Raw genomic sequence first — 25,833 nt, 5'->3', positions numbered from 1 at the left:
CCATCCAGAAAACAAGTTACAAGGCCGTGTGCTTTCTGACAACCATGTTTTTTCCCATGAAAGGAAAACAGAAAATGGTTTAGGAGGAACCTGATAAGATTATTTATTCCAGAAGCAAGATGAAAACAGGACAGTGGTAAAGACCAATTTAGTTATGGCAGTTTGTTCATCCAAGCAACCTCCACACTCTATTTTTCACTCAAAAGCCACTTTCGTATGCTGCTGATAAACCAAGTCCTTGTGAATGCTTGGTTTCCTTCTTCTGCATGCTCAGCTGAAGTGGCGACCAAGACGAGCAGATCTGTAGTCAAAGCGTAGCTGTACAAAGGAATGGAGAATATTCTTCTCTAGAATAGCCAGCTGCTCTCCTGAGCAGACCTGCTTCAAGTTATCTGGGGCTACAACAAGGAGGTTGCAAAGGGAATGGAGCGTGTCAAAAAGCTGCAATACCAACACAACCTGTGACAATCAGGAAAAGCAAAGCAAAATTCAGTATAAATATCAAGGGGGTACTTTTCAGAAAATCAGCTTAAACACTTTTAGCAATTATTTACACATATCTTAATGCAATACTTTTTGTCATCTGGTTCAGGGACACAACAAACCTGAGAGATAGGCCATTTAACTGTGTTCATTCTACAAACATTAAGACCACAGCATACCTATGCTAGCCAGTTCAATACACATGAGCCATAGGTCAGATTGCATTTGCAATAATAGTCAATACTCACCTTGAACTCTTTGGCACACTTTCTGTATTCAGCCACATCACAGATTGCCAACATGCCACCCATGCAGCTGTAGGAATATTGCTGTAGATGCTCATAAATAAGGCGATGGAAACGAACACCAAACTCCATCAAAACACTGTCCACATTCTTGCCATCCATAGAATTCCTGATCTTTTCCAGTTGCTTTCTAACATAGGCACAGACTTTGACACAGGCCTGTAACATAAACAAGGAGGTCAAGGAGAAAAGATTCATCTTGACATGAAAGCTACACAATGGGTAAGAGGAGACTCTCTGGGCAATTCCTAGGATACCAACTTTTGTTCAATGAAAATAACTAGTATATCACTTTCAGATGATTTTTTTCCTCCAGAACATGAAATTCTCTCCACCTCTCTTTTATTAAAAGATTTTAAATCTTTGCAATGGATAGCAGTTTGCTTACGTAGAAAAAACTTGGTAAAACCAGTCCTACCTGAAGTAACTACACTGCAGCCTATTTCAGACATCTATAATTGAAACTGTATTAATTTTCTAGATACATTGTTGAAAAGACCTGTTGCCTTGAATATCTTACCCATTAGTTTATTATTTACAAAGCACTCTGCCCCTCACTAACCTACACAATTTTTTTACTAAAAGTTAAATCTTTTAGTAAAATTAATATGACTCACAGAAAATAATCGCACATATCCACCAACCTATAATCTTCAAACAAATAATTATAATATAATTGGCTAATTGTGAAGTCATCCAGAATGTCAGAATCATTCTGCATTTACTCTGTGGAATAGACAAGAGAGATTTGAATTCCAATAAAAAAATAAATTTCTATTAAAATAGCATGTTGTTTTGTTCCTTTGATTCAGTTGCTGGCTCCTGGCAACTGTGAGGACTAGTTCCTACAGTTTTCTTGGCAAGGTTTTTTGGAAGTGGTTTCCTTCCTTCTTCTTAGGACTGATAAAGAATGACTGGCCCAAGGTCACCTGGTGGGGCTTCATGTCTAAGGCTGGACTAGAATTCATGGTCTCCCAATTTCTAGCCTGATGTCTTAAACATTGCATCTAACTGGCTCTCTTAATTTAGGCATAATTAATTTAAAGTAAACGTGAGAACCAACAGTATGGCAATTTAGGTGCTGAATCAGGAGGAAAGAGACCTACATTTTACTCTTCACTGAGGCAGGCAAACTAACCAGGTGACCTTAGGCCAATAATCTCCATTCAGCACTAGGCTCTGCAACAAGCCAGCTGATAAACAAAACCATTTGTTGGCTACTTTGCTATAAGAATTAGACAACTAGGGTGAAAAAACAAGCAAACCTTGCAACTCATCAGGAACTCTATAACTAATACACAACACAAGATTGCATTGATCTAAAATTATTGGGTTTTGTACCTGACTATGGCAACAGAGTTCTAACTCTGTCATTTATGCTCTCAGAAAAGGGATGTGAATATTTTCACTCTTGCTTTTTCTGCATATGGCCTATTGTAGCTGAAATGTAGAATAAATTGTTCTATAGAAAGGGTAGGTTGACTGCTGGTGGTAGCTGCTAAATCATGATGGCAAATAATGTGGCTCGATATACAGAGGACATAGACTTCTTGAGGAAAATCTAAATTATTTGAAGAAATACAATTAGTCTAAAAATATTTCTATATTAGCACTGAACATACTGTATAAGGAAATGCTAATATCCCCCCCCCATTTAAATCACACAAAAAACCTGCATCAGAATTCCTAGATAAGTGGGGAAAAAATTTACTATTAAGAAAGGTAATACAATGAATACCCCAAGCACAGTTAACTGTAGGAAACACGAGCAGCAGCAACCCAATTACTTGCTGTGCCACTTATCACTTACTAAGCTATATATAGTTACTCACATTAGTGTACTGAATCAGAACATTGTTCTCATCTTCTGGTTTGAAATCAGTCTTCCTTTGTTCAGCTGCTAAGATGTGCTTCATCTGTCCAATCATGCAATTCAGTGTCCTTCAAAATCAAAATACTAGGTTGTAGTTTTAGAAAGAGCATTTTAAATTTTACAAAGTTGCAGTGTGATCTTCGTAAGTTGCAATGAAGTGCACACGCGTATCTATTTTCATGAAATTGCAGAAATGAAGGAACACAAGGCTGTCCAATTATTATTTTTATTATTTAATATTTAACATACTCCTTGTGGTGAATTCTTGAGAAAAATATAATATTTAGTCCTGTATTTAATACCGTAATACAATAATGGACAAGATGAAAGATGAAACTAAAATATGAAATCTTCACTTGCCTATCTATGCCCATATCTAATTTCACCTCCATTTGTTCTGTAATATCCTTTTTCTTCTGAAGACATTCAGATAGCTTAGGAGAAGAGCTGTGATAAATTAAAGAATGGACAGTTAATATCAACCCTCTACTATAATGCATGCATCAACTACAGACAACCTGAACATTCCAAGCACTTAACTTGTGCAAGGATTTTTTTTAGCTCATCTCCCTTTTATTTTCCCTTCTCAGAAAATAGGCTTTCATGTCAAAATTATATACAGAGCAATCCAACTGATGTGAAAAGAATACTTGGGGCAGGGAACGCAGGATGCAGACAAAATGTTACACATTTTTTTCAGGATCTAAGAGGAGCTCTTCTAGATAGTATCAGAGGCCTATTTAGGTTCAACATTCCATTTTCAAACTAGCCAACTTCAGGGAAGAGCACAAGCAAGTCCATGGAGGAAACAGCATTAGCTTTATTGCTTATAAAAAATACACACAGTGGTATGAAGTGAACAGGGACAAGTTTCCAAAAGGAAGTCCAATCCCTTGGAAGGGAAGCCATTGATACAGAATGACTAAACTGAGGTTATTTAAACGAAGGCTCTGGACTTTTGATATGGCTTTATTCAGGAAGATTTTGAGAGAAGGAATATTTTTGAATCAGAATGCAAACTCCACATGACTTTTGGCACGAGGATACAATAAATGATCTACCTCACCAATGGCATCAGATGGTCATTGAACTGCTTATCAAAAAGATGAAAAATGGTATTAGCCTGATTTACAATATCCAGGAAATAAAGATTTGCATTCTTGGCATCTGGAGAAGGAATACCTAAAAATGAAATGAAATGTCAACACATTAAAATTTCACTGGGACTAAAAAAAAATTCCAATTAACAGTCTATCAGTAATAATTATACAACTGATCACAGGACAAATTTATCAAGCATTTTAAGAAGAATGATTTGTTTTGCAAAGGTTATCTGTAAGAGCTGCACATGCTTTGGAAATGATTCAGAAAAAGGTGCTTTCGTGTAAATCCAAAGAACATTGTGATTATTTTCAAGAGTTGACTTTCTCAAGTTAATGCAACTCTTAAAGCAGCAACATCTATTTTTTTCAGAATCATACGGAAACCTAAAGGTAGGTTTAATAATAATAATAATAATAATAATAATAATAATAATAATAATAATAATAATAATAATAATAATAATAATAGTAATAATAATAATAATTTTATTTATATACCGCCCTTCTCCCGGAGGACTCAGGGCGGTGAACAGGGCAAATATATAAAAAATACAAAAATACAAAAGTTAAAAGGAATTAAACATATGCCCAACTAAAAACAGTGAATACAAATATTAAAAAAACAATAAAAAACCCCACCCAACCCCCATCAGGCCAGGCCGGCTTGTTCAAATAAGAATGTCTTTAGATCGCGACGGAAGGAGCGAAGGTCGGGCGCCATCCGGAGCTCAACCGGTAACCAATTCCATAGCTCCAGGGCGCCCACAGAGAAGGACCTCCCCCTGGGGGCCACCAATGAATAGTACAGAGGTTCTGTCCTTTCACTAGCTCTTAAGTACATCTTCTGAATTATTTTAAACCATGTGCAGACTGATATTTAAACAAGTTGTCTATTTAGAACCAATAGAAGGTGGAAATAAAATGTATTATGGAATTAAATGATCCTTTAAAACTTTTAATGTATAGTTTTCATTGTTGCTACTGATTATAAATTTACTTCAACCAATCATCATTCTTATCAACTAATATATCCTGCAATGTAAAACAGAAATAGACTTACCAGCCAGCCCAGTTTCCACAGCATAATCAATATGCTCAATACACAAGAAATCCACAAGCAAAGAGAAAATCCTGAAAGCGTTCTTTGGCAAATCAGAAGGATCTGAAAGCTTTTAAAAATGAAAAACATCAACTTCAGCCTCTTTCTAGGGAGAATAGGTTAGAAATCATTTGCACATATTTATATGACTACTTTCAAATAAGTGTAATCGTGGAAAAATAGGTCAACATTCACATATCAGATTCTTGCTAGTGATTATCTGAAGTCATTTCCAGCTCTTGTGTTAGATATATCTCAACGTGTAGACAAATTGAGATATATCTAATAAGCCTCAAATACTGCTTTTTCTTATACTTTTCTTGTTCTGGACAATTTATTGTTCTTTTATAAAGCAACATTTATTGTCCCTCTCTTGTTCATCTGATTTTCACAAACAGGTGTTATCTTCGGAATATGTTAAGACAATTTAAAATGCTGGAGTGTCTAAATTCCAGAATGGCCTTTGGTATCCAGACTCAACCTACACAAAACAGAGGGTGCAAGGCTATTGTGGGGACCTTAACAATAAGCAGCAATTATCTGGAATGTTATTCAGGCCCTTCAATTTCCCTACAAGGTATGATATTTTTTCATTAATTCATGAAATAATCTGTTAATTTTTCTACTTAAATTAACTTATAAAGATAACATAAAAACAAGGTAATACAATTATTTTAGCAGCTGAATTACAGTTCACCAATAAAAGTTTATTGTTTACATGAGTACTCTAATATGTAATAGCTAGAAAGCTTTGTATTATGCATATACACACCCTATGACACCTTTCAAAAGCTTGCTTAGTTTCTTGTAATAAATTAACCACAACATCCTGGGACAAGAAAGTTTCACCATGGGTATCAATGCTTGGGCCTAAAGGCAGGTTAGTTCGCTGTCGTATTCTCTCTTTGAGGTCTTGAATGCTAAAAAAGAATTGCCCCAAATAGAATTATTCACTGAAGTTAGAATTTGCTCTGATTAATTTTTCAAGTATTATCAACTACAAATTTACATATTAAATGGAAGAAACAAATACCCTTCCACTGGGGGGAAAAGGCTTCTTTTTTATAAAGTGACATTATTTGACATATACCTCCTTTAAAAAACAGCCATTTTTTCTGTGATGCATCAAAATTCACAATACTGATCAAGAGCACCCTCTATAGCTGGAGACATACAGTTGTTCATAAGAAAATTCAGTATGATATGGCAGAGTCAAAGACATTCATGAATAGATAAGTGCTAAAATTGGGCAACCTCTTTAAAATATGTGTGTATATATATATATATATATGGGAACACATACAATGCCTTTTCAATTAATAAAGCAGTTGTAACTTTTTCCAGGCTCACATAGCGGTTTCAGAAGCTGATCTTAATTGTGCAGGTTTAGTAAAAGACACAATTCTAATAGAGAAGCTTTGTATGCATTCTGTTAAATCATCCAAGAAAGCATCGCAGGAATGTGGAAATTCATTTGCACTGACATATTAATTGCTGGATAAAATCTGTACCCGTAATGTATATAGTTTGCATTTTAAAAGGCTGTATGGCATGGTTAAGCTATAGTAGCTAGTTTGCCAATGTATTAAAGATTTTATTGATTTCTTGTTGCCTTTTCTAAGAATTTTTAGAAGAACCATAATAGAAACCTCCAAAGAGAGTACACTGTTACCCCTGTTAGGACACTTATGGTCATATCATCATTGCATATTATCAGGCTGGTTTTGTAGCTGATGTTTTCAAAAAAGTTTTTTTAAAAAAGATGGAAAGAGTTCACTGAATTTTTTGTGCCAGAGATGTCAACTTCTAAAAAGATATACCCTTGTTACAAGACTCTTTAGTACCATAAGACAAAATTATATCAGCAATGCAATCTTTATTAAGTTAGAAAGCTAAGGAATTGATAAAGTATCTACCAAAATATGGAAAGCAACAGAAGAAGAATCAGTAAAATATCTAACCAAACTATGCCAAAAAATCTGGAAAATAACACAGGACCCAACAGACCGGAAAATGTCAGTCTATATAACTATATGAAAGGAGTTTTAACTAATAGCCTTAATTTACGTCCTAGCAAAATAATGCTTAAGATCATCCAACACCAATTAAAGTCCTACATGGAAAAAGAAATGCCTGATGACATTGGCTTGATAGCACATAATCAGTAATTGTCACTATACAATCAAACCATTATTAACATTAGCATTATGCAAACGTTTTAAGCAAGGTATACATACTTAAAGAAGTTTATACAAATTTTACAAGTATGCAAGACAATAGTAAGATTAAAAAGTAGTACTTACCCTCCACTTCCAATAGCTCTCTTCTGGTGGTTTTTGGAATCATAATAGCGCTGCAGAATCATGGAGCTCCTGCTTCTCAAATAACCAATTTCCACCTCAATGTAATTCTCCAAGTAAGAAACAAAGATGGATTTGATAAGCTTAGACAGGAAAGTCTGCTTATCAGTGCCCAAGTTAAACTCCATCAATTTGCTTGAAAGATTAGTAGTCCTTTATGTTAAGGCAGGAGCAAGAAAAGAAAACAATGTAGTTGCAGGAGGTAAAATACAGGTATAACATCTATAAAAGTTCACTTCTTAGGGGGCACAGTAAGGCGTCAGAATGCACCTAACCTTATTATAAATGTAGGCAGACCTCAAGCCTATTTTATCTAGAAACCCAAGATCCAGCAGCTGGAGCTTAGAGCAAAAGACAAACATTTAAAATTAAAGAATTCTCAGCCCAGGAATTTGTTTTGATTATGAGAAATGAACACAGCTCATAGTCCTTTCACACAAAAACACTACAATTCCCTTCTGTAAAGTAATTGAGGGTGGGAGCGGGGGTGTCATTTTGTTATAGCTATTGTTAAAACAACTGGAAGTCAGAAATCCTTGCTGACCTACTGGAAATCACCCAGAGATCTACCAGTAAGCAAACATGGACCTTAACAGTTCACTGAATTAGAGATTACTAGAAAATCTCCCTAGTAAGAACAAGAGATATTTAATTAATCTTTTTCACATTCCCTTACGGAATGCCAAAACCAATTCTTCCCAACTGACTTCTATTTGTCTCACACAAGAATAGCCCATGCTATTCAAGCAGTTTCCCGCACTCTGGCACTCCAGCCCTGGGCTCATTAACACAAAGGTTAGCACTTCATCAGCAGTTAGGCAACAAACTTTTATGTCGGAAATGGGAGTAAAAGCGGGTTTTACACAAAATGTTAGGCCGTAATGTGCCTTGTTTCTAGCTTAGCATAACTTCAAACTCATACAAATCAGTTTACTTTTTGGAAACAAATCATAATTTGAACATACAGTTTACTGTTGATTTATGAATCCAGGCTTGCTTTCATGTCTTTTTCTGATGTCTGAACTCAGAACCTATTCCTGTGTTTTTTTATGCTCATCTGAACTATTTTGGGTACGAGAAAGAGTATTAAGAAATGAAACCAGAAATTGGCTGATGATTAATGATTAATTTGCTGATGTGTAAAAATAATTCCTTCACGATCCTGCTTTAAAAAAAACTTACGATTAAAGAAAATTCTACCTTAGTATTATACACATACAGAGCCAGCTTCCCCATGCTACTATATAAACTAAAGCAAAAAAAAAATATTCAGCACAAAGACACGTCCAGAGTTTCAAAAAAAGACAGCATATACACAGAAACTGCAGAAGGACAAATCAAATGAGATGATCATATCTGGGCCTCTTATAGCTTTATTTTTTAAGTTATTTAAAATAAAACCAACCTTGTGTACAGGTCATAAAGACTCTGGAGATATTGCTCTGCATCTGATTTCTTATGTTCTTCTAACTGTTCTTTTATATAACCCTGTGAAAATAAAGGCCAATATTCTATTATTTCCTTTCCCTTAAGAATACAAGTTCCTTAATATATATTCTATGCAGATTAATTCAGTTATGAAATTTCCATCACAATCAGCGGCAACATTACAATGCGCCCATTTGCAGCGCATTTCTGCGTCGTTTGAATTTTGTCTTTTCACTGTAACCTAACCATTGTTAGCCTCTTTTTGTTCCAAAGCCTGGGTAGGAAAGAGGGAGAACAAAAGAGAAAACAAATACAGACATGCTGATACCCTTTGCATTATTTTCACCAGATGTACAGTATGGACTTCATATTAAACAAATCATTTTCATTCATTACAAAAGAAATACCACTGTTTTGACATTGTTGCTGTTCTCCAATTCTAATGCAGAGCATTATCAGAAGCACTAGGTTTCAGTTTTCTTATGCATTCTTTTTCTTTCCCTATGCTTATAGATATAGCTAGACAGAAAATCCAAGAATCTAAACATAAAGCAAAACATCTCCTAAGCAGAGGAATAACAGAAAATAAAACTAATTATAACCAACACTCAAAAGAAGCATCTCAAGATTAGTTGTCTGAAATAGCATTCGGTTTTAAATACAAAACCTTCCAGTCTGCTCTAATCATGCCCTTAAAGATCCTCTGCCGTAAGTTGACTGTCCGTGTACAACTGGGAATCACATGTTGGGTGAACCATCCAAGACTGGAAAATTTAACAAAAGCTTGAATCAAGAGAAAGTATGCATGCACAAAGGACCAGACGTGTACAGTGTTCTTCAATCTGATGTTTTCCAAGTATCTGGGACTTCAACTCCCATAATTCCAAGTCATTATGTCCATTATCAGACAATGTCCATGACAAATGGAAAGAAATGTTTTGGGAAAGACTGGCAAGGCTACCAATCATACATAATGTATTCTTGCTAATTGGTACAGGTGTTTTCCCAAAAGCAATTATTATATTAGCATGTAGCTTTTTTAAAAAAATAGGAACACATGTAAGTTACCTGAAGTCTAATTTCAAAGATATTCTGAATAAGTTTGGCCATTACAGTCTCTGGACTACTAAATATATCTCCAACTTGTTTGTTCACATTCTGGCACAGAATGGCTGTATCTTCAAAAATATCATTTCTCATATAGGCACCCTGAATCACAGAAAAATTAGAAGAGTTTCTACATTAAAATATTTATATCTATTGTATAGATCATTGGTTCTCAACTTTTCTTCACCAGGGACCCCTTTTTGTTGCAATGGACAACGCCCCCCAGACTTACCGTATATACTTGAGTATAAGCCGACTCGAGTATAAGCCGAGACCCCCAATTTCACCCCCAAAAACTGGGAAAAGTTGTTGACTCGAGTATAAGCCGATCCGCCGTTCTGCAAGCCTCCGCCGCCGGCGGAGGCTGGATCCGCGCTCTGCAAGCCTCTGCCGCCAGCAGAGGCTCGATCCGCCATTTTGCAAGCCTGAATACACAGGAATACCCTGTGTGGCCGCGGCTCTCGGGGAAGCCCTGGCTGTCCGCTTCCTCGCTCCACGCTGCCATTCGGGGCCCGCGCGTTCCCCGGGCAAATCGCGGCGCCCAGCAGGCGAGGAAACACGCCCGCTCCAGTCGCCCCCCCTTCCCTCAGGAGACGCGAAGCAAGTGACCGCCCGGAGCTTACCGAGGACTTGCGCGCGGCCGAGGCTTCGGTGCTTCCAGGATCGCGCGCGCACCTCTCCCAAGCCGCCGCCGTCCGGAGACCTGCTGAAGTTTGGGGAGGTTTGGGGAGGTGCGCGCGCACCTCCCCAAACCTCCCCAAACGTCGGCAGGTCTCCGGACCTCCGCGCCCTGCCTGCCTGCTTCTTTCCGCTGCGGAAAGAAGCAGGCAGGCAGGGCGCGGAGGAACGGAGACCTGCCGACGTTTGGGGAGGTTTGGGCGCCTCCCCAAACCTCCCCAAATGTCGGCAGGTCTCCGTTCCTCCTGCCGACGTTTGGGGAGGTTTGGGCGGCTCCCCAAACCTCCCCAGGTCTCCGTTCCTCCGCGGAGACCTGCCGACGTTTGGGGAGGTTTGGGCGCCTCCCCAAACCTCCCCAAACGTCGGCAGGTCTCCGTTCCTCCTGCCGACGTTTGGGGAGGTTTGGGCACCTCCCCAAACCTCCCCAGGTCTCCGTTCCTCCGCACAGACCTGCCGACGTTTGGGGAGGTTTGGGCGCCTCCCCAAACCTCCCCAAACGTCGCGCAGACCTGCCGACGTTTGGGGAGGCGCCCAAACCTCCCCAAACGTCGGCAGGTCTGCACGGAGGAACGGAGACCTGGGGAGGTTTGGGGAGGCGCCCAAACCTCCCCAAACGTCGGCAGGAGGAACGGAGACCTGCCGACGTTTGGGGAGGTTTGGGGAGGCGCCCAAACCTCCCCAAACGTCGGCAGGTCTGCGCGGAGGAACGGAGACCTGGGGAGGTTTGGGGAGGCGCCCAAACCTCCCCAAACGTCGGCAGGAGGAACGGAGACCTGCCGACGTTTGGGGAGGTTTGGGGAGGCGCCCAAACCTTCCCAAACGTCGGCAGGTCTGCGCGGAGGAACGGAGACCTGGGGAGGTTTGGGGAGGCGCCCAAACCTCCCCAAACGTCGGCAGGTCTCCGTTCCTCCGCGCCCTGCCTGCCTGCTTCTTTCCGCTGCGGAAAGAAGCAGGCAGGCAGGGCGCGGAGGAACGGAGACCTGCCGTTTGGGGAGGTGCGCGCGCACCTCCCCAAACCTCCCCAAACTTCGGCAGGTCTCGGACGGCGGTGGCTTGGGAGAGGTGCGCGCGATCCCGGAAGCACCAAAGCCTCGGCCACGCACAAGTCCTCGGTAAGTTTTTTTGTTGACTGGAGTATAAGCCGAAGTGGAATTTTTCAGCCCAAAAAGTGGGCTGAAAAATTCGGCTTATACTCAAGTATATACGGTAACTCAAGATTTAAGTCATAAACATTTCTTTTGTTGTCACCCTCTGTGACAACATTGCAGCCCCCCGCCCCCCAGGGGTCCGCAGACCACAGGTTGAGAACTACTGGTATAGGTATTTCATATAAATATATACACAACGTAATATTTAACCCAAATCCTTACCTCTTGGCACTGTTTTATATACACATCAACACAGTGGGAATAGCCCTATGGGAGAAAAAAAGATTCTGGAATGTAGTTAAATGTTCTGTGTAGTTATTGCTTGAAATTAATTTAAAAAATAGGTAGAGAATTTCTACTTTTCTGGCTTTTTCCTTCTTTTTTTAGTCTCTTGGATGACAACAGAGCTAAACAGTTGTCGGTCATAAAATGAAGCCTTTTACCTACTATCCCTGTTACTGTATTCAATAGCTCTCAGAGCCATTGTCTCCTGAGTTAAATCAATAGCAATGGACCAATTGCTATTCGTTCAGGATGACAATTTTAATACAATGTTCAGGAATACCAAACTTTGTTCTCTTGTGATGTATAAGATCAGAATAAAAAAAGGTAAAGGAGTCCAGGCGGATTTTACTTCATTGCTGACTATAGGGAGAAGACCTCATCTCCACTTCAAATCCATTGAACCAGCACTATCCAAAGAAATTTCCACGGTCATGTGGCCAGCATAATGTCACAGAGTGCTGTTATTTTTAAGTGGTACCTATTTATCTACTTGCATTTGTACGCTTTCCAACTGCTAGGCTGGTAAGAACTGGGACAAGGACGGGAGCTCACCTCATCACATGGAGCTCGGGTCTCAAACCGGAGATGCCAGCTTTCCAGCTGACAAGCTCACCATCTTAACCACTGAGCCACCGTGTCACCCAGAATCAAAATATACTACTAAATATCCTTATTGCTCCTAATCCCACTTAGCCGTAGTCACTGAGCTGTTACACAAGCACTTATAAACACATGCAAAATAGGATCAGTTTGAGTAGCATAGAAGGAAATTTCCACCTCTGTCTATAAGAGCTATCAGTCTGAACTTACACACAAACGTCTGACTCAAACAGTTTCTATCAACAGAGACATAGCCAAGAGATAGATTGTTAAGAGGAAGGATTTTTTTAGAAAGACAGTCCAAATTTCATACCGATGCTAGAAAGGAATTAATGAAGAAATAATCCAGCAGTCATATCTGCAGTGACAAAAGAAAGTACTATTCCTGGAATAAAAAGGTTTACTAGAATACAAACAATCAATAGGGACTAAATATTTTGGTGTGTTAATGGCTGCACAGTTTTATTGGAAAAAATGGCATCATGAGTTTCAATATAAACATAGTTTATCAGAATTAAATACTACAGAAGAGATTCTGTAAATATGTATAACATTACAGCCTTAGAGATAGACTTCTTACCTTAAAATGTAGCAAAACTGCAGTTACTTCTCTCATCCTGTAGATTTGCCCCCTTCTTTGTGCATTGGTAAACTCTTGAATTAGTTGGCACTCTAAATCATGGTACTTACCTGAGTTCAAGGAAGAAGATAAAGGAAATAAAATAACATGTCAGAGTTGATTAAGTGGCAGCAGCAGAATTATTTTTTAAAAAAAATAAAAATAAAAGATGCACTCTTACTTGCTATTTTAGATTTTACTTCAGAAAACCTGTGAAAGAAACAAAAGAATGAATAAAACTCATGCCTTAGGATTTCAATCTTCCAACCATGAGACATTTATGAGGTGTACCTTTTGGATGCAATGCTTCTATTTTAGCTATCTAACACCAAGAACAAAGCAAAATGCTTTTTGAAAAATTAATGCATGAATGCCATGATCATTTATACCATATAATTACACGCTTACAGAAAATAAGATTAAGGGCAACTCGCTGTCAAATTGTACTTGGTGGCAACCATAGGTACTTTGAGCTAGCATATGAAATATACAATGAGGAGCACGTAAACCTGTGGTGAGTTGGGTGGCCATATAAATTTGTTTAATAAATAAAAATAAAATAAACCAGTGCGCTGCACTGGTCCCAGGAAAACACCTTCCAATTATTACCAAACCAGGGACTCACAAGAGAAGCCAAGTGTTAGTCAATAGTGCTAAGATTCAGGTCTCCAAGTGTACAACCCTAATAGCAGCAAAACTTGTCTTACTTTTGCAAATAAATATGAAAATATATATTTGGTGATACTGCTAATAGATGCCTAAGAATTTTAAAAGATCTCACTGACGTAAACTAAATTTAGCTGTATTGCCTTTTCTTTTTCTATGATGGTAATTTATTGTCCTTATTTACTTCCTTTTTGAGGTTTGTATATTATCTATCCCAAAAGAACATGGTATGATGGCTGTGTATTTAGATGCAATTTCTAGCAGTGTCACTCAAGCTTTCCTATGTTCCTATCCAATGCAGCTCTCTTTTATGTCTATTTCATTTAACACATTCTGAGGTTTTTCTTTTACTACCAAGCTCAGTTACACACTATAGTTTGAGGAGGGCAGTATTAGAAAGTAGCATTGCAAGCTGACTTTGCTCACTGCCGGAAGTTCAATCCTGACCGGCTCAAGGTTGACTCAGACTTCCGTCCTTTCCGAGGTCGGTAAAATGAGATCCCAGATTGTTGGGGGCAACATGGTGAATCTGTAAACTGTTTAGAGAGTGCTGTAAAGCACTATGGAGCAGTATATAAGTGCTATTGCTATTTTAAGGCTAAGATCCAAACAGAATGATGGAAAAGCTCCTTTAATAAACACAAATAGAAGAAATTTCCAAGTAATAAATAAATGAATACACCCAAATATGTGGAAAACAAACACTAACTTCAGGAAGAATGCTGCATTCTTTCTCATCCTCAAGAAGAGCCATAAGTAAACAGAAACAAATATGGACTGAAGTATCAGCCAGGTGATACTAACTAGATGAAACAAAGTATCTGCCGTTAACCTGTTCTGAAAGAGGCTGTACTCTCCCTTAAAGGAAAGACAGACCATCCTTTTTGCAACTCAAATTTCCAGCTTTAAAAACATATATATTATTTACAGAAATGGTGGCCATAAGCACACAGCAGAAACAAAACAAAGTTTTGTAAGTGGATTCTACCACTTTAAGCAAGATGACTGAGAGGTTACTGTTCAAGACATGCTACGTTTATTTGAAGTTTTAGCACATTTCATTTGTTTCATTTATTTGTTTTGAGTTTGGCTAATCTAAAGAAAAGAAGAAATAGGGGTGACGTGATAGCAGTATTCCAGTATTTGAGAGACAGCCACAAAGAAAAGGGGGTCAAATTATTCTCCAAAGCACCAGAGGGCAGGACAGGAAACGACGTTTGGAAACTGATCAAAGAGAGAAGCAAAGTGTTGGCACTAAAGCTTTAAGTGGCTTGGCTGTAGGTCACCTGAAGCAGTGGCTTCTGCCAAACAAATCTAACAGTTACTAAGACCAGCTCCTGAAGACTTCTGAATAAAGAAAAGAGGGTGGGTACTGGATAGATTTTGCAGTGGTGATGTTGGGATACAGAAGCCCTCCCCAATGACTCTAGCGTTTTCAAATGAAGATTTTTTTTTCTAATCCTTAATCCACCAATTCTAAAAAAAAAAGGTCTGGAGATCCCCGGGGATTCCAAGACCCTTTCAGAGGGTCCATAGTCAAATCAATAAATATTTTTAAATGTCTCAGTTTTAATTTTTAATAGAGTACATATCCATGTTTATAACCCACATAAACCAAAGCTCTTTGGACTCCTCAGTCATTTTTAAGAATGTAAAAGAGTTTTGAAACCAAAACATTTGAGAACTGCTGTCCTAAGCTTTTTATTCTAACAACACTCAGAATGTGTTTAAGATCCTTGCATGGCTGTTGGTTTACCTTCAATTTTTTTTTTAGTAATTTTACTTATATTTTATATTTTTAAAAAACTATTCAGAGAACTTCAACAGCTGAGTGGTATAAAATACATTATATATATATATATATATATATATATATATATATATATATATATATATATATATATATATATATATATATATATATATATATATACAAATATGTTTAAAAGATTTTTAAATATCATGGATCTTTGTAAAATGTGCCTCCTACGTTTTAAGTCAGGCTGCAAACCTACCTACTTCTACCTGGGAATAAATCCCACTGCATATACCAGAGCTTACTTTTCAAGGAATGGGCACAGAATTGCACTATAAACCACTCAATTGTTTCCACCTCTGATAGAATTAATATTAAACATTAGTGGACTATTGACCTATTCTTTTAAAATTAAGTTTCACATTTTGATTCATCATACTATTGAGTTTCATTTCCCCCAAAATGTTAGTAGAAAGAATCAATTAAAATCTAGCTTTGTACAAACACAAATCAAAGATAACTTATAGCTATCAATCACACTTCACCTTTCAAAAGGTAATTCCTGTGCTATCAGATGCAGCTTCTGGATAATATCAGCTGCCTCTTCAATCTATAAGGAAAAGACATAACATTTACTATAAGAGAGATCTATATCTGAGATCATTTGTTCTCTGTACTCAATGTCTTCCTTAATTTGTCTTCAATGCCCCTTACTTGTAAAAATCAGAAATATTTGGAGAAGTATTCCCTGACACATTTTTAGCGTGTTCTTTCCTGCCCAAAAGATGCAGTGATGGCCCATTCTTAAAGAAACCCTCTCTTACCTTGTAACAGCTGGCAACTATCTGCCAGTCTCACAAATACTACTAGTGGCTAAGCTGATCAAGAAACTGGTGTCCTCATAACTCTAAGACATCTGTAGAATGTCTTGTTATTTGGAGTTATTTCAGTCAGGATTTCATTTGGAATGAAAAACTAAGACTATTTTGATTACTGTGATAATAACCTACACTAGGAACTTGATTTGGGAGTGTGCCTCTACTAGTTCAGCAGCTTTCAGTATGAATTATAAAAAGCCTTGTAAGATCTGGCAAGAAAAGCAAGACATGCAATATAACTGGGTCAGAGAGATCATTGGGAAATATTTTCCCAGCTCTGCTGCATTTGGTAGGTCCAAGAAATTTGTCCTGAGCATAAGTGTCCTGAGATTAAGTAAGACAGGGATAAGGTATAAGCAACTCACACAGAAAACACATTCTCCTTAAATTCTGTTGTGCTGCCGGCTCCTATGCTGTTATTTAAAAGGCTGGGAATAATGGCTTTTTATTAAACCACAGTATCTGAAATAATGCCTCTTCCCATATATACTTAACCATAGCCTAGAATCACCTTCAAGGGCCCTGCTCCAAATGCCCTTCCAGACTGAGATGCAGCAGGTGGCTAGTAGTTGTGCCCTATTTAAAATGGCCAATATTAAAATAATACCCTGGTTTGAAATTGTGCAGTTACATTCACAAGAAAAAAATTCTGACATCTGCTAGGTTTTATCAATGCACCTCAGTATTCATTGTATGCCTTAAGAAAAAATCTAAATACACACCCTGAAAATACTTATCTACACAAAGAGATTTTGTTTGAGAGATTTCTCAAGGATCATGTGTGGAAAAATGTTCATTCACAAGTAGGAAGAATTAGGGCATGATGTTCAGAAGAAGAATATAAGGGATTTCTTAGGCATTCTAAAGGATTACTTCCTTAGCATTCTTTCAGGTTGCTTATGATTTTACAAATGAAAAAGTGACAGCACTGCCACACTGAGAATAGCTGAATCAGCAGACAAATGAAGTTAATCTGCACTCAAGAACAATAGAGCCTGGACAAGTTGCTCACCGGGGAGTTAAATTGTGGAAAAGTTTTAGCAAGAATTATAATTAGGGCAACTCAGTTTATCATGAGTAACCTCATTCAATCTGGTTGATGGGTCTTACCTTTTCAGGATTGGTGAAAACGTCAGACTTCAGCTCTCCATCTAGAAACTCATTAAAGTATTTCATCAGTTTGTGAGCCTCTACTAGCCGTTGCCTTGGTGTATTTACCCCCTCCAGCAGGTCACCTAGGTGACAGACTTTAGTTGCCACATAGCTGACATGCTCATCTAGTTCTTGGAAATGCTGGAAGGCAACCTGGGAAAAATAGACAAAAATGTTTGTGTTTTCTATAATGAATGGAAATCAAGTTCTTTAATAACATTCAGTTCAAGTAAAAGCTCAGAAGCCAGTATAAAGGATGATTTAGGACCCAGCCAAACCTCTCCAAAATGTGTAAATACCCACCAAAATTAAAAATCAACTGATGAAAAATAGCATTTTAACTAATTTGAACCAAATTAATTCCATTGAAATAAAATACTTGGAATGGGTCATTACAAAACTCAGTATGTAGTTTCCATCTTAAATTTAGAATTATATCAAGCTGACCCCCAAACAAGTTTGAAATTAAATTTCATATATTTGTCCATATTCCAGCAGGGCTAGTTAATAGTTGCAGATATTTCATTTGATGCAATTAAAGCAACTGAAAAGGAATCTCTCCCTATAAGGCAGGGGTGTCAAACTGCTGGCCTGCGGGCCGGACACGTCGCGATGTGTCCACCCCAATGCCGGCAATGGGGAAAAAGGTCCGATACGTCACACAATGTCACATGACGTCGTGAGTTTGACACATCTGCTATAAGGAAAGGTATAGAGATATCAAGGTAAGTTGAGTTGTCACAATCAATAAAGGACAAATATTTCTCAAATTTTGTTTACAGTTAAGTATGCTGGAAACAGGAATTATTGATTAATAAAGGTAAAGGTAAAGGTTCTCCCGCACATGCGTGCTAGTCGTTTCCAACTCTAGGGGCCGGTGCTCATCTCCGTTTCAAAGCCAAAGAGCCAGCGCTTGTCCGAGGATGACTCCGTGGTCATGTGGCCGGCATGACTAGACGCCAAAGGCGCACGGAACGCTGTTACCTTCCCACCTTAGTGGTCCCTATTTTTCTACTTGCATTTTTACGTGCTTTCGAACTGCTAGGTTGGCAGAAGCTGGGACGAGTAACAGGCGCTCACTCTGTTACGTTATGCGGCACTCGGGATTCGACCCGCCAAACTGCCGACCTTCTGATCGACAAGCTCAGCGTCCTAACCCACTGAGCCACCGCGTCCCCCATTATCTCTGTAGAAATATGATAATGCAGGCCAATTTGCAGCTTGTACTGTAGATGGGTGGAGACTATGAATTTCTATAACAAATGAGTTGTTCAGCCTTAACCCATTGGAGTATAATTGCTCTCCTATTCTTTAACAAAGACTGGAGAGACCAGAATAAGTTCCATATCTGAGCTGCAAATAACTCTGTTACGCGGCACTCGGCATTTTACCCGCCAAACTGCCGACCTTCTGATCGACAAGCTCAGCGTCCTAACCCACTGAGCGACCGCGTCCCTTTATTGATTAATATATGTACCTAAATTGTTACTGCATTAAATGTTCCTGGAATAAAAATAATATCTTTTCATGAAACATGTACAACAGAATTCAGCAGAAAGTTAACACCTAGTTCTAAACCATGATTTTACAAACCACAGCAGCTGGGTTCAAAACACACTTAAACCAAAACCAAATCAACCACATTATGGAGAAGCATAATGTGCAACCTCAGCCATTCTAGGTATAATTTACTGAAGTGAATCAGAGCAATGAAAGAATCTGTGGTCTTTGTGTTTACCTGATTGCTTTTCTGCAGTTCTTGAACTTTTTTGGCAAACTCCTTAGCTTCCCTTTGGACTTGTTGCTCCAATTTTTCCACCCTCCTTTGGATTCGTTCATCCAACAACTTCAACTCATTGATATGATTCACAAATTCTTCTTGCAATCTGATGAGAATAAAGAGTTTAATAAGATAGGTGTCAATATGCAAATGTTTATCCTTGGTACTAAAATGAGACATTATAGAACATAAGGTAACGTAAACATCACAAAGACATTGCAAAATAGTACTGACAAACAGTGCCTTGGGTGGACCACACTTGGAATACTGCATCCAGTTTTGGTCGCCACGATGTAAAAAAGATACTGAAACTCTAGAAAGAGTACAAAGAAGAGCAACAAAGATGATTAGGGGACTGGAGGCTAAAACATATGAGGAATGGTTGCTGGAATTGGGTATGTCTAATCTAATGAAGAGAAGGACCAGAGGTGACATTACAGCAGTGTTTCAATGTCTCAGGGGTTGCCATGAAGAAGAGGGAGTCAAGCTATTCTCCAAAGCACCTGAAGGCAGGACAAGAAGCAATGGATGGAAACTAGTCAAGGAGAGAAGCAACCTAGAACTAAGGAGAAACTTTCTGACAGTTAGAACAATTAACCAGTGGAACAACTTGCCTCAAGAAGTTGTGGGTGCTCCAACTGGAAGTTTTTAAGACTGGACAACCATTTATCTGAAATGATATAGGGTTTCCTGCCTGAGCAGGGGATTGAAGACCTCTGTTATCCTGTTATACTTTCTTCTCCTTAATACAAAAGTCTATACATGTTATATGCCCCTAATTTATTACATATGATTGCCCATATATAGAGTTATATACCAAAGGAATTAATTCACTGAACCTTTGGTATCACTTACAAAAACTAAAACGATCAGTTGGTAGGCTGCATAAGATCCATTTGCTCTCCAATCTATGCTTTGAAAAGAAAAACTGTTCCCTTGCTACTTTCTAAGTTATACTGAAAATCTCTTAAGAATCTTACTAGATACTTCTTTGAATCATGGAAAGGCTGTTCTATACTAAAGATGGTTAAAGTACAAACTGTATGGCTAGATCACGCAGCTAAGTGTTACCTTTTGGGATCAAAAGCTTCCATGCCACCTCGAGAGCCTCCACCGGGAGTCCTCCATGCCAAGCGTTCAATGTACTCATCTGCTACAAAGGGCTCCTAGTCATACAAGAGAGTCTTTTACAAGAAGCTACAGTGGGAAATATAGTCTACATATTATTCACATCTTTTAAAAAAAGTTATTCAAATCATTTTTTCTTCAATTATGTAATAAGACCAATGGCACTTCTGATATTTGTGCACTTAATCTAAAAACTAAATATTTTAAAAACTTTAAATATTTCATTTAAAGTTTGCATTATTAGCAAGCATCAGTAACAAATGCCAGCCTTCTATACTTCAGGACCTGTCAATAACAAAGTTCAGTCTACTTTACTACTAACTCATTCAACAGTGTCATTCCCTAAGGCTAACATGTCATATGGAGGGCTTTTCCCACAGAATAGCTCAAAACGATTGGGCAATGAAGGTGTCTTTCTAAAAATCCTGAATTTATCCTGTTACAAGGATCTCAACAACAGTGAGAAAAACACTCCATCTCATATTTCAGGGACCTGCTCATACAAGGGTGGTCTGCCTTAATATAAGGCAATTTCATGTTCCATAACTTCCTTTCGCATTTAAATGTTTGCCTTATAAGTTTACAAGAATACACTTGATAAGAGTAGAATATAAGTACACATATTCCAGCATCCACATTTTCCAAAAATTACCAGAGGTAAGCTTTTAAGAAGCCAATTCATCAAAGCTGTATTCATGACTCATTTTTTTCAACATTTTTCTTAAATACACTGTGCCAGTTTTTCCACCGTTGTGGCTTTCATCTCACCACTCCCATTTTGCCCATTTACAAACCCCAAACCCTGGTCACCCTCATGTTCTACATGACATTTCTGAACTGTAAGTCTTTGGGAAAAGCTATTTGTATTTTTTAATTTTTTAATTTAATTCAAACTTTAAGTGTACAGAATGCAATAATTATACAGACCTATCAATAGAACACTTTAATGATAACTTTGTTAAAATGTTTAAATATAAAATTATTACAATGTTGGTAGTAATTTCATTTGAGGGGGAAAAAGACAAGCTTATTTTTTAAATCTAACATTGAAATCTAATTTATTAGGTGGGATTTAAAAAAACACTAAGAAAAACAAGCTTTTCTGAATCAAACGCATTTTGAGACTGATCACCTTTAGGTATTCTAAAACACCACTGAACATTTGATCTCTTGTTCAGAGCAAAAGCTGTCTTTTGAGTTAACTCATGTAAATTAACTTGCATGGTAAAAACCAGTCCGCTTACATTCTTTTCCTCTAATTCGGGAAGCTGTTGAACTTGAACTTCCAGAGTATTCTACCAGAAGTGATATGAGAATCTATTACGTTGAAATGTTTGAAGCTACAGAACAGTACAAGGTAATTTACTAGACACTATGGATTACCTTTCTCCAAGTCCCTCATTTCTGGACAAAGATAGTATGGCTGTAGTTATTGATGTTTTTGTAGCTTCTTAATTGGAATTTTGTAATATGTAAACTTTTTTTTGCAGGTTTACTTACACAAAATGAAATAGTACTGTACTAACTGGTATTTCTGGATTGTCACAAAGATCTCTTACCAGCATAAAACATCTGACAAATTGAAAAGTCTAACATCTGCATTCTAAAATTACAAATAAACATTGGAAATCTTCATGAAGCAGAAGACTAGGAAAAAGACTTTCCCAATTGCAATCTTCAAAAAGTAAACACATGCTCCACAAAACAATGTCATGGCAACTAATCTTAATTCACTTTTAATGCAATGTGGTGGGTTTGTTGTTTTAAAAAAAAAGATTAGCCATTACAACAGGCTTTAAAACATGGCTTTATAGTTTGCTAGATTTTATGGATTCCCTGTTATCTATTCCTGGCTGCTTCTTCTGGGATATTGATTCTTTTGATTTTATTGTGTCATCCTGAAATATTTCCAGCAGTCCTGTATGTAATAGTTAGCTTTTGTTATTATGTGAGGATTATTTTAACTATGTCTTTTTTAATAATATGAATGGTTCACACTACTAAGTGAAAACGAAGGAGTCCTGTGTCACACATCATGCTAAAAAACATCAGGTATTACATGAATTCTGTCAATGGAACTTACTTTCCAGTAAATCAGATGCAGCAGGAGGAAGGATTGTGACTTTTTAATGAAGGGACTTTTATATAATTTTATTTAAAAATATTCTGAAGACTAATTTTGAATTGTCCATGATTTGGCACGAGCTAAGATTGTAGATTCATTTTCAACTAAGGCTTTATTTTCCAGGGCATGCCTCCTTCCCTATATGTACCCTTTATATACTTTACTACTAACATCATTCTGACCATAACTTTATAGACATGCTCACTCTGTTTTTTTTTTTAATGGAAGCAAATAAGGCCAGAAAAATAAAGCCCCAGGTAACTCTGTTCCTAACGTAAATTCAAAGCCCACTTTGCTCCTATTACATGCCCAGAGAAGTTTGCATTGTCAGTTTTTTTAGAGCAGAGTGCTATGTCAGAATAATTGTAATTTAAGACAATCCTGGAAAATGAATTCCCTTCATACCACGTAAACATTTGCTGTAGATGCAATTATGAAAATAGGAGCCTATAAGACCTTTAATTTAAATATTGATCTGTTACTCCCTTAGTAGCTAGGATTTCAATGAATGATTCTCAGTTCAAAATTCCACAGCTGTGGATTGCTAGAATGCTCTGTCACAGAATCAGAATAGCTGATGGAGTTGGAATATTTAATTATCAATGTTACTGTGCAAGCTTTTCCTCTCTTAAGAACACCAATTGCAAACAAAATGGAGTTTTGCAAGGAGAAACATTAATTAAAGGAATTAAAAATAAGATTATTGTTAAACTATCTTTCCAGATAGCATGACTGTAATGAACACAATTGGAAGCCTATATTCCATCCCCATGCTACTGTACCATCTTTAACATCTCTTTCTACACTCATTCCCATTCTGAATTTTATTGCAAATCATTGTTTACAAAATAATCTTGCCTTGCTGCATGCCAAGTTGGGATACAATTTATTCCAAATGCTTTTATGCTACAATAGTCAGATTCTAAGTGGTTTACAATCAATAACAATACAGTAAAGTATTAAAATATCTAAAATAATTTAGGGAGGGGAGCTCCTGCATAGAATGTTTACACCTTCAGGTCCCTTTCGTTACACCTCTAAAGGAGTGGGGATGCTACTGAAACCCAAGCAGTCTCAGGCAAAGGCACTTCATCCTCACTCATCCAGAGTTCAATATATGCCACATCTACCCTTTTATTCTCAATCAAGTCACAACTGATGGTCTTAATAAAGGCACGCCTAGCATTTAAGAGCATCAACCTGGTGCTAGATCCCCAGAAACCCAGCTGCCTAATACTCAAGTGTGATCAGGAGGCTGGAAGAGGGGATTGGTCTCAAATTTCCCAATCCCCCACCCTTGGAACAGCTTGCCCCATCGCCTGCAATTACCTCTCTCTGATTATCACTATCCTGATGGTCTTCTTCAGACATCTCTTCACTCCAATCACACTGAAGAACTTTAAGCATTAAGAACTCCCAGCAACTTCCTATTACCTCCCACTCTTCTTCAATTCCACCCTTCTCATTTCTTTCCTATCCTCCCATTTGCTCCTTTTCTGGGCAGCAAGTTAAGTGACTGCCCACATTTTTCTCATTTGCTCCACTCTCACCTGGGCAATGGTTAGTGACTGTCCAAGCTTCCAATCATCCTGTCCTCTCTCCCAGGTCTTCTACTACCCTATCCTATTATCAATGAAAGCACATCCTTCCATCTCTATCCTCTCCAACTTTTTTTTTTCCTTCATCCTACTCACTTTCCATTCGTCTTTCTGTAAGTGACTACTTCTCTCCTCCATCTCTCTTGGTCTGGGGGAGGGTCTACCGTCACCTCTTCCTACTCAATACGCTCCTTTGCCTTCCGCAATCCCCTCTCTAATCCGCTCCTCACTTTTCTTTCCCGCCCCCCAGTTTTCTACGATTTTTTTTCCTTTCCTCTTTTCTCCCACCTCTCCTGCACAGCCAATACTTCCTAAACAGCTGGCCCTCGGTTCTCTTCGTCTCCCAACCCTCAACCGCTCGATCTCAGGCAATGCACCCGCGGCTACCCTTCTTCTAAGCTCCGCTCTCCAAAAACTCCCAACTTTCCCCGTTCTTCATCCCTCATCTTCTCCCTCCGCCACGCTTATTTCCTCCGGGCCTCTTCGGTTCCGAGTCGCTCCCCATCCACGTTTCTCTCTCTGTGTCTCTCTGTGTCTCTTTCTTTCTTTCTGCCCATTGCGCCAGGTTCCAGTTCATCTCAGCCCTCCCTCCTCGCTCAACCATCCTTCGGAGTCTGATGGCGGCCTGTCTGGGCTTCCGCCTTCTCTTCCGGTCTCCAGTCAAGCATCCATTCGTCTCCGGCGGCTGCCGGAATCGGCTCTGCGGCCTTCGCCGACACACCGTAAGGGGTAAAGTGTGGGTCGGTGGAAAGCGGCCGCTCGCGGTTTTTCCAGCCTGACTCGGCGATCTTCCGTGGTTCGTCCTCTCCGGCCTCCACCGGGTCTCTTAGGTCTCGTTCCCGCCTCTTCTGTCTCCGCCGTTTCTCTTTTATCACCTTCCAATTCGCAGAGATAACCGTTTCTCTTTCTCGCCCTCCAGCCTTCCAATCCCCGGGATAGTTCGTTCTTGCACTTGCGAAGGACGCTTTCCCCTCTTTTCCCAGCAAAGGCCCGTCTCCCTCTTTCCTTTCCCCTCCTGAACGCCCCCCGGACAGCCCCACCAACTCCCTTCCCCCCCACACCACAGGACGGCCCATCCCCGGGCCAGCGCCAGCAGCCCGTCGAAAGAGCAATTAGATGGGAAGGTGTGTGAGCCAGAGGCGATCTTCCGTATTGGGGGAGGGGGAAAAAAGAAGTCCATACACACACCCACGCCGGTACAGGATTTCGCTCTCCCGTGACAACTTTTCTGCCACACGCGACTTACTGGCCCCCGCCCTCCTCCGGAGGCAATCACTCTCACCCGCTGCCCCGGGCGAGGGCCGTCGGCTTCTCTCAGGGGCGGCCTCTGCCGTCTCTTCCCCCAGCGAGGCTCCTCTTCCCGCAGCAGGAAAGAAAAGGAGGGAGGGTGGGCTCCCCATTCCCCCCCCGCCAATATTTACCTCAAAGAGCTCGGGCGTGACCGCGGCCAGGGCGCTCGCGTCGCTGTCTCTCTCTCGAATCCGTCCCCTCAGGCCGGCCGGCCGGCGCCCAACCCAGGCCTCCTCCATTGTCTCTTCCCGCAGGGAAGTTGCTCGAGCTGCCGCGTTCGCCGTTCCCGCGGCGGCGGCGGCGGCAACTTCCAACTCCTCCTCCTTCGGAAACCAACCATAGGCCCCCCCGCCAAGCGGCCACCGGTGCTGC

General features: G+C 39.3%; 1 protein-coding gene across 3 annotated transcripts; it reads right to left on the bottom strand.

Moving 5' to 3' along the window:
* Positions 1–3: 3 nt before the first annotated feature.
* EXOC5 (exocyst complex component 5) lies at positions 4–25,808 on the bottom strand. Of its 3 annotated transcripts, XR_014027945.1 has the most exons (19): positions 25,593–25,808; positions 20,392–20,486; positions 19,279–19,426; positions 17,499–17,693; positions 16,056–16,120; positions 13,270–13,298; positions 13,050–13,159; positions 11,807–11,851; positions 9,720–9,860; positions 8,629–8,711; positions 7,167–7,376; positions 5,636–5,783; positions 4,825–4,933; positions 3,723–3,843; positions 3,022–3,108; positions 2,621–2,729; positions 1,433–1,514; positions 732–947; positions 4–459 (listed from the first exon to the last, which is right to left on the bottom strand). XR_014027945.1 is itself a non-coding variant. In XM_081339368.1 (18 exons), exons 1-18 carry the CDS (start codon positions 25,698–25,700, stop codon positions 271–273), a joined length of 2,208 nt encoding a protein of 735 aa, XP_081195494.1. In that variant the 5' UTR covers positions 25,701–25,808; the 3' UTR covers positions 13–270. The 3 variants fall into 3 exon arrangements, 2 of the variants coding, with proteins under 2 accessions (XP_081195494.1, XP_081195495.1); XM_081339368.1 differs by lacking the exon at positions 1,433–1,514 and having other exon boundaries at positions 13–459; XM_081339369.1 differs by lacking the exons at positions 1,433–1,514; positions 25,593–25,808 and adding an exon at positions 23,903–25,527 and having other exon boundaries at positions 14–459.
* Between the last annotated feature and the right edge of the window lie 25 nt (positions 25,809–25,833).

This window comes from Vipera berus, assembly GCF_964194415.1.
Source record: "Vipera berus genome assembly, chromosome: 1".
In the NCBI taxonomy this organism is placed as follows: domain Eukaryota; kingdom Metazoa; phylum Chordata; class Lepidosauria; order Squamata; family Viperidae; genus Vipera; species Vipera berus.
The sequence above is the reverse complement of the archived record's forward strand: the minus strand, read 5'-3'. Positions and strand labels throughout refer to the sequence as shown.

Coding starts and splice junctions, on each gene's coding strand:
- EXOC5 (XM_081339368.1), bottom strand. CDS start 25,700: ATGGAGGAGGCCTGGGTTGGGCGCCGGCCGGCCGGCCTGAGGGGACGG. Junction 8,712..9,719: donor TCTTTGAAATTAGACTTCAG/GTAACTTACATG, acceptor TTATTTTCACAG/GGTTATATAAAAGAACAGTT. Junction 948..2,620: donor TTCTGATTCAGTACACTAAT/GTGAGTAACTAT, acceptor TTTATGTTACAG/GCCTGTGTCAAAGTCTGTGC.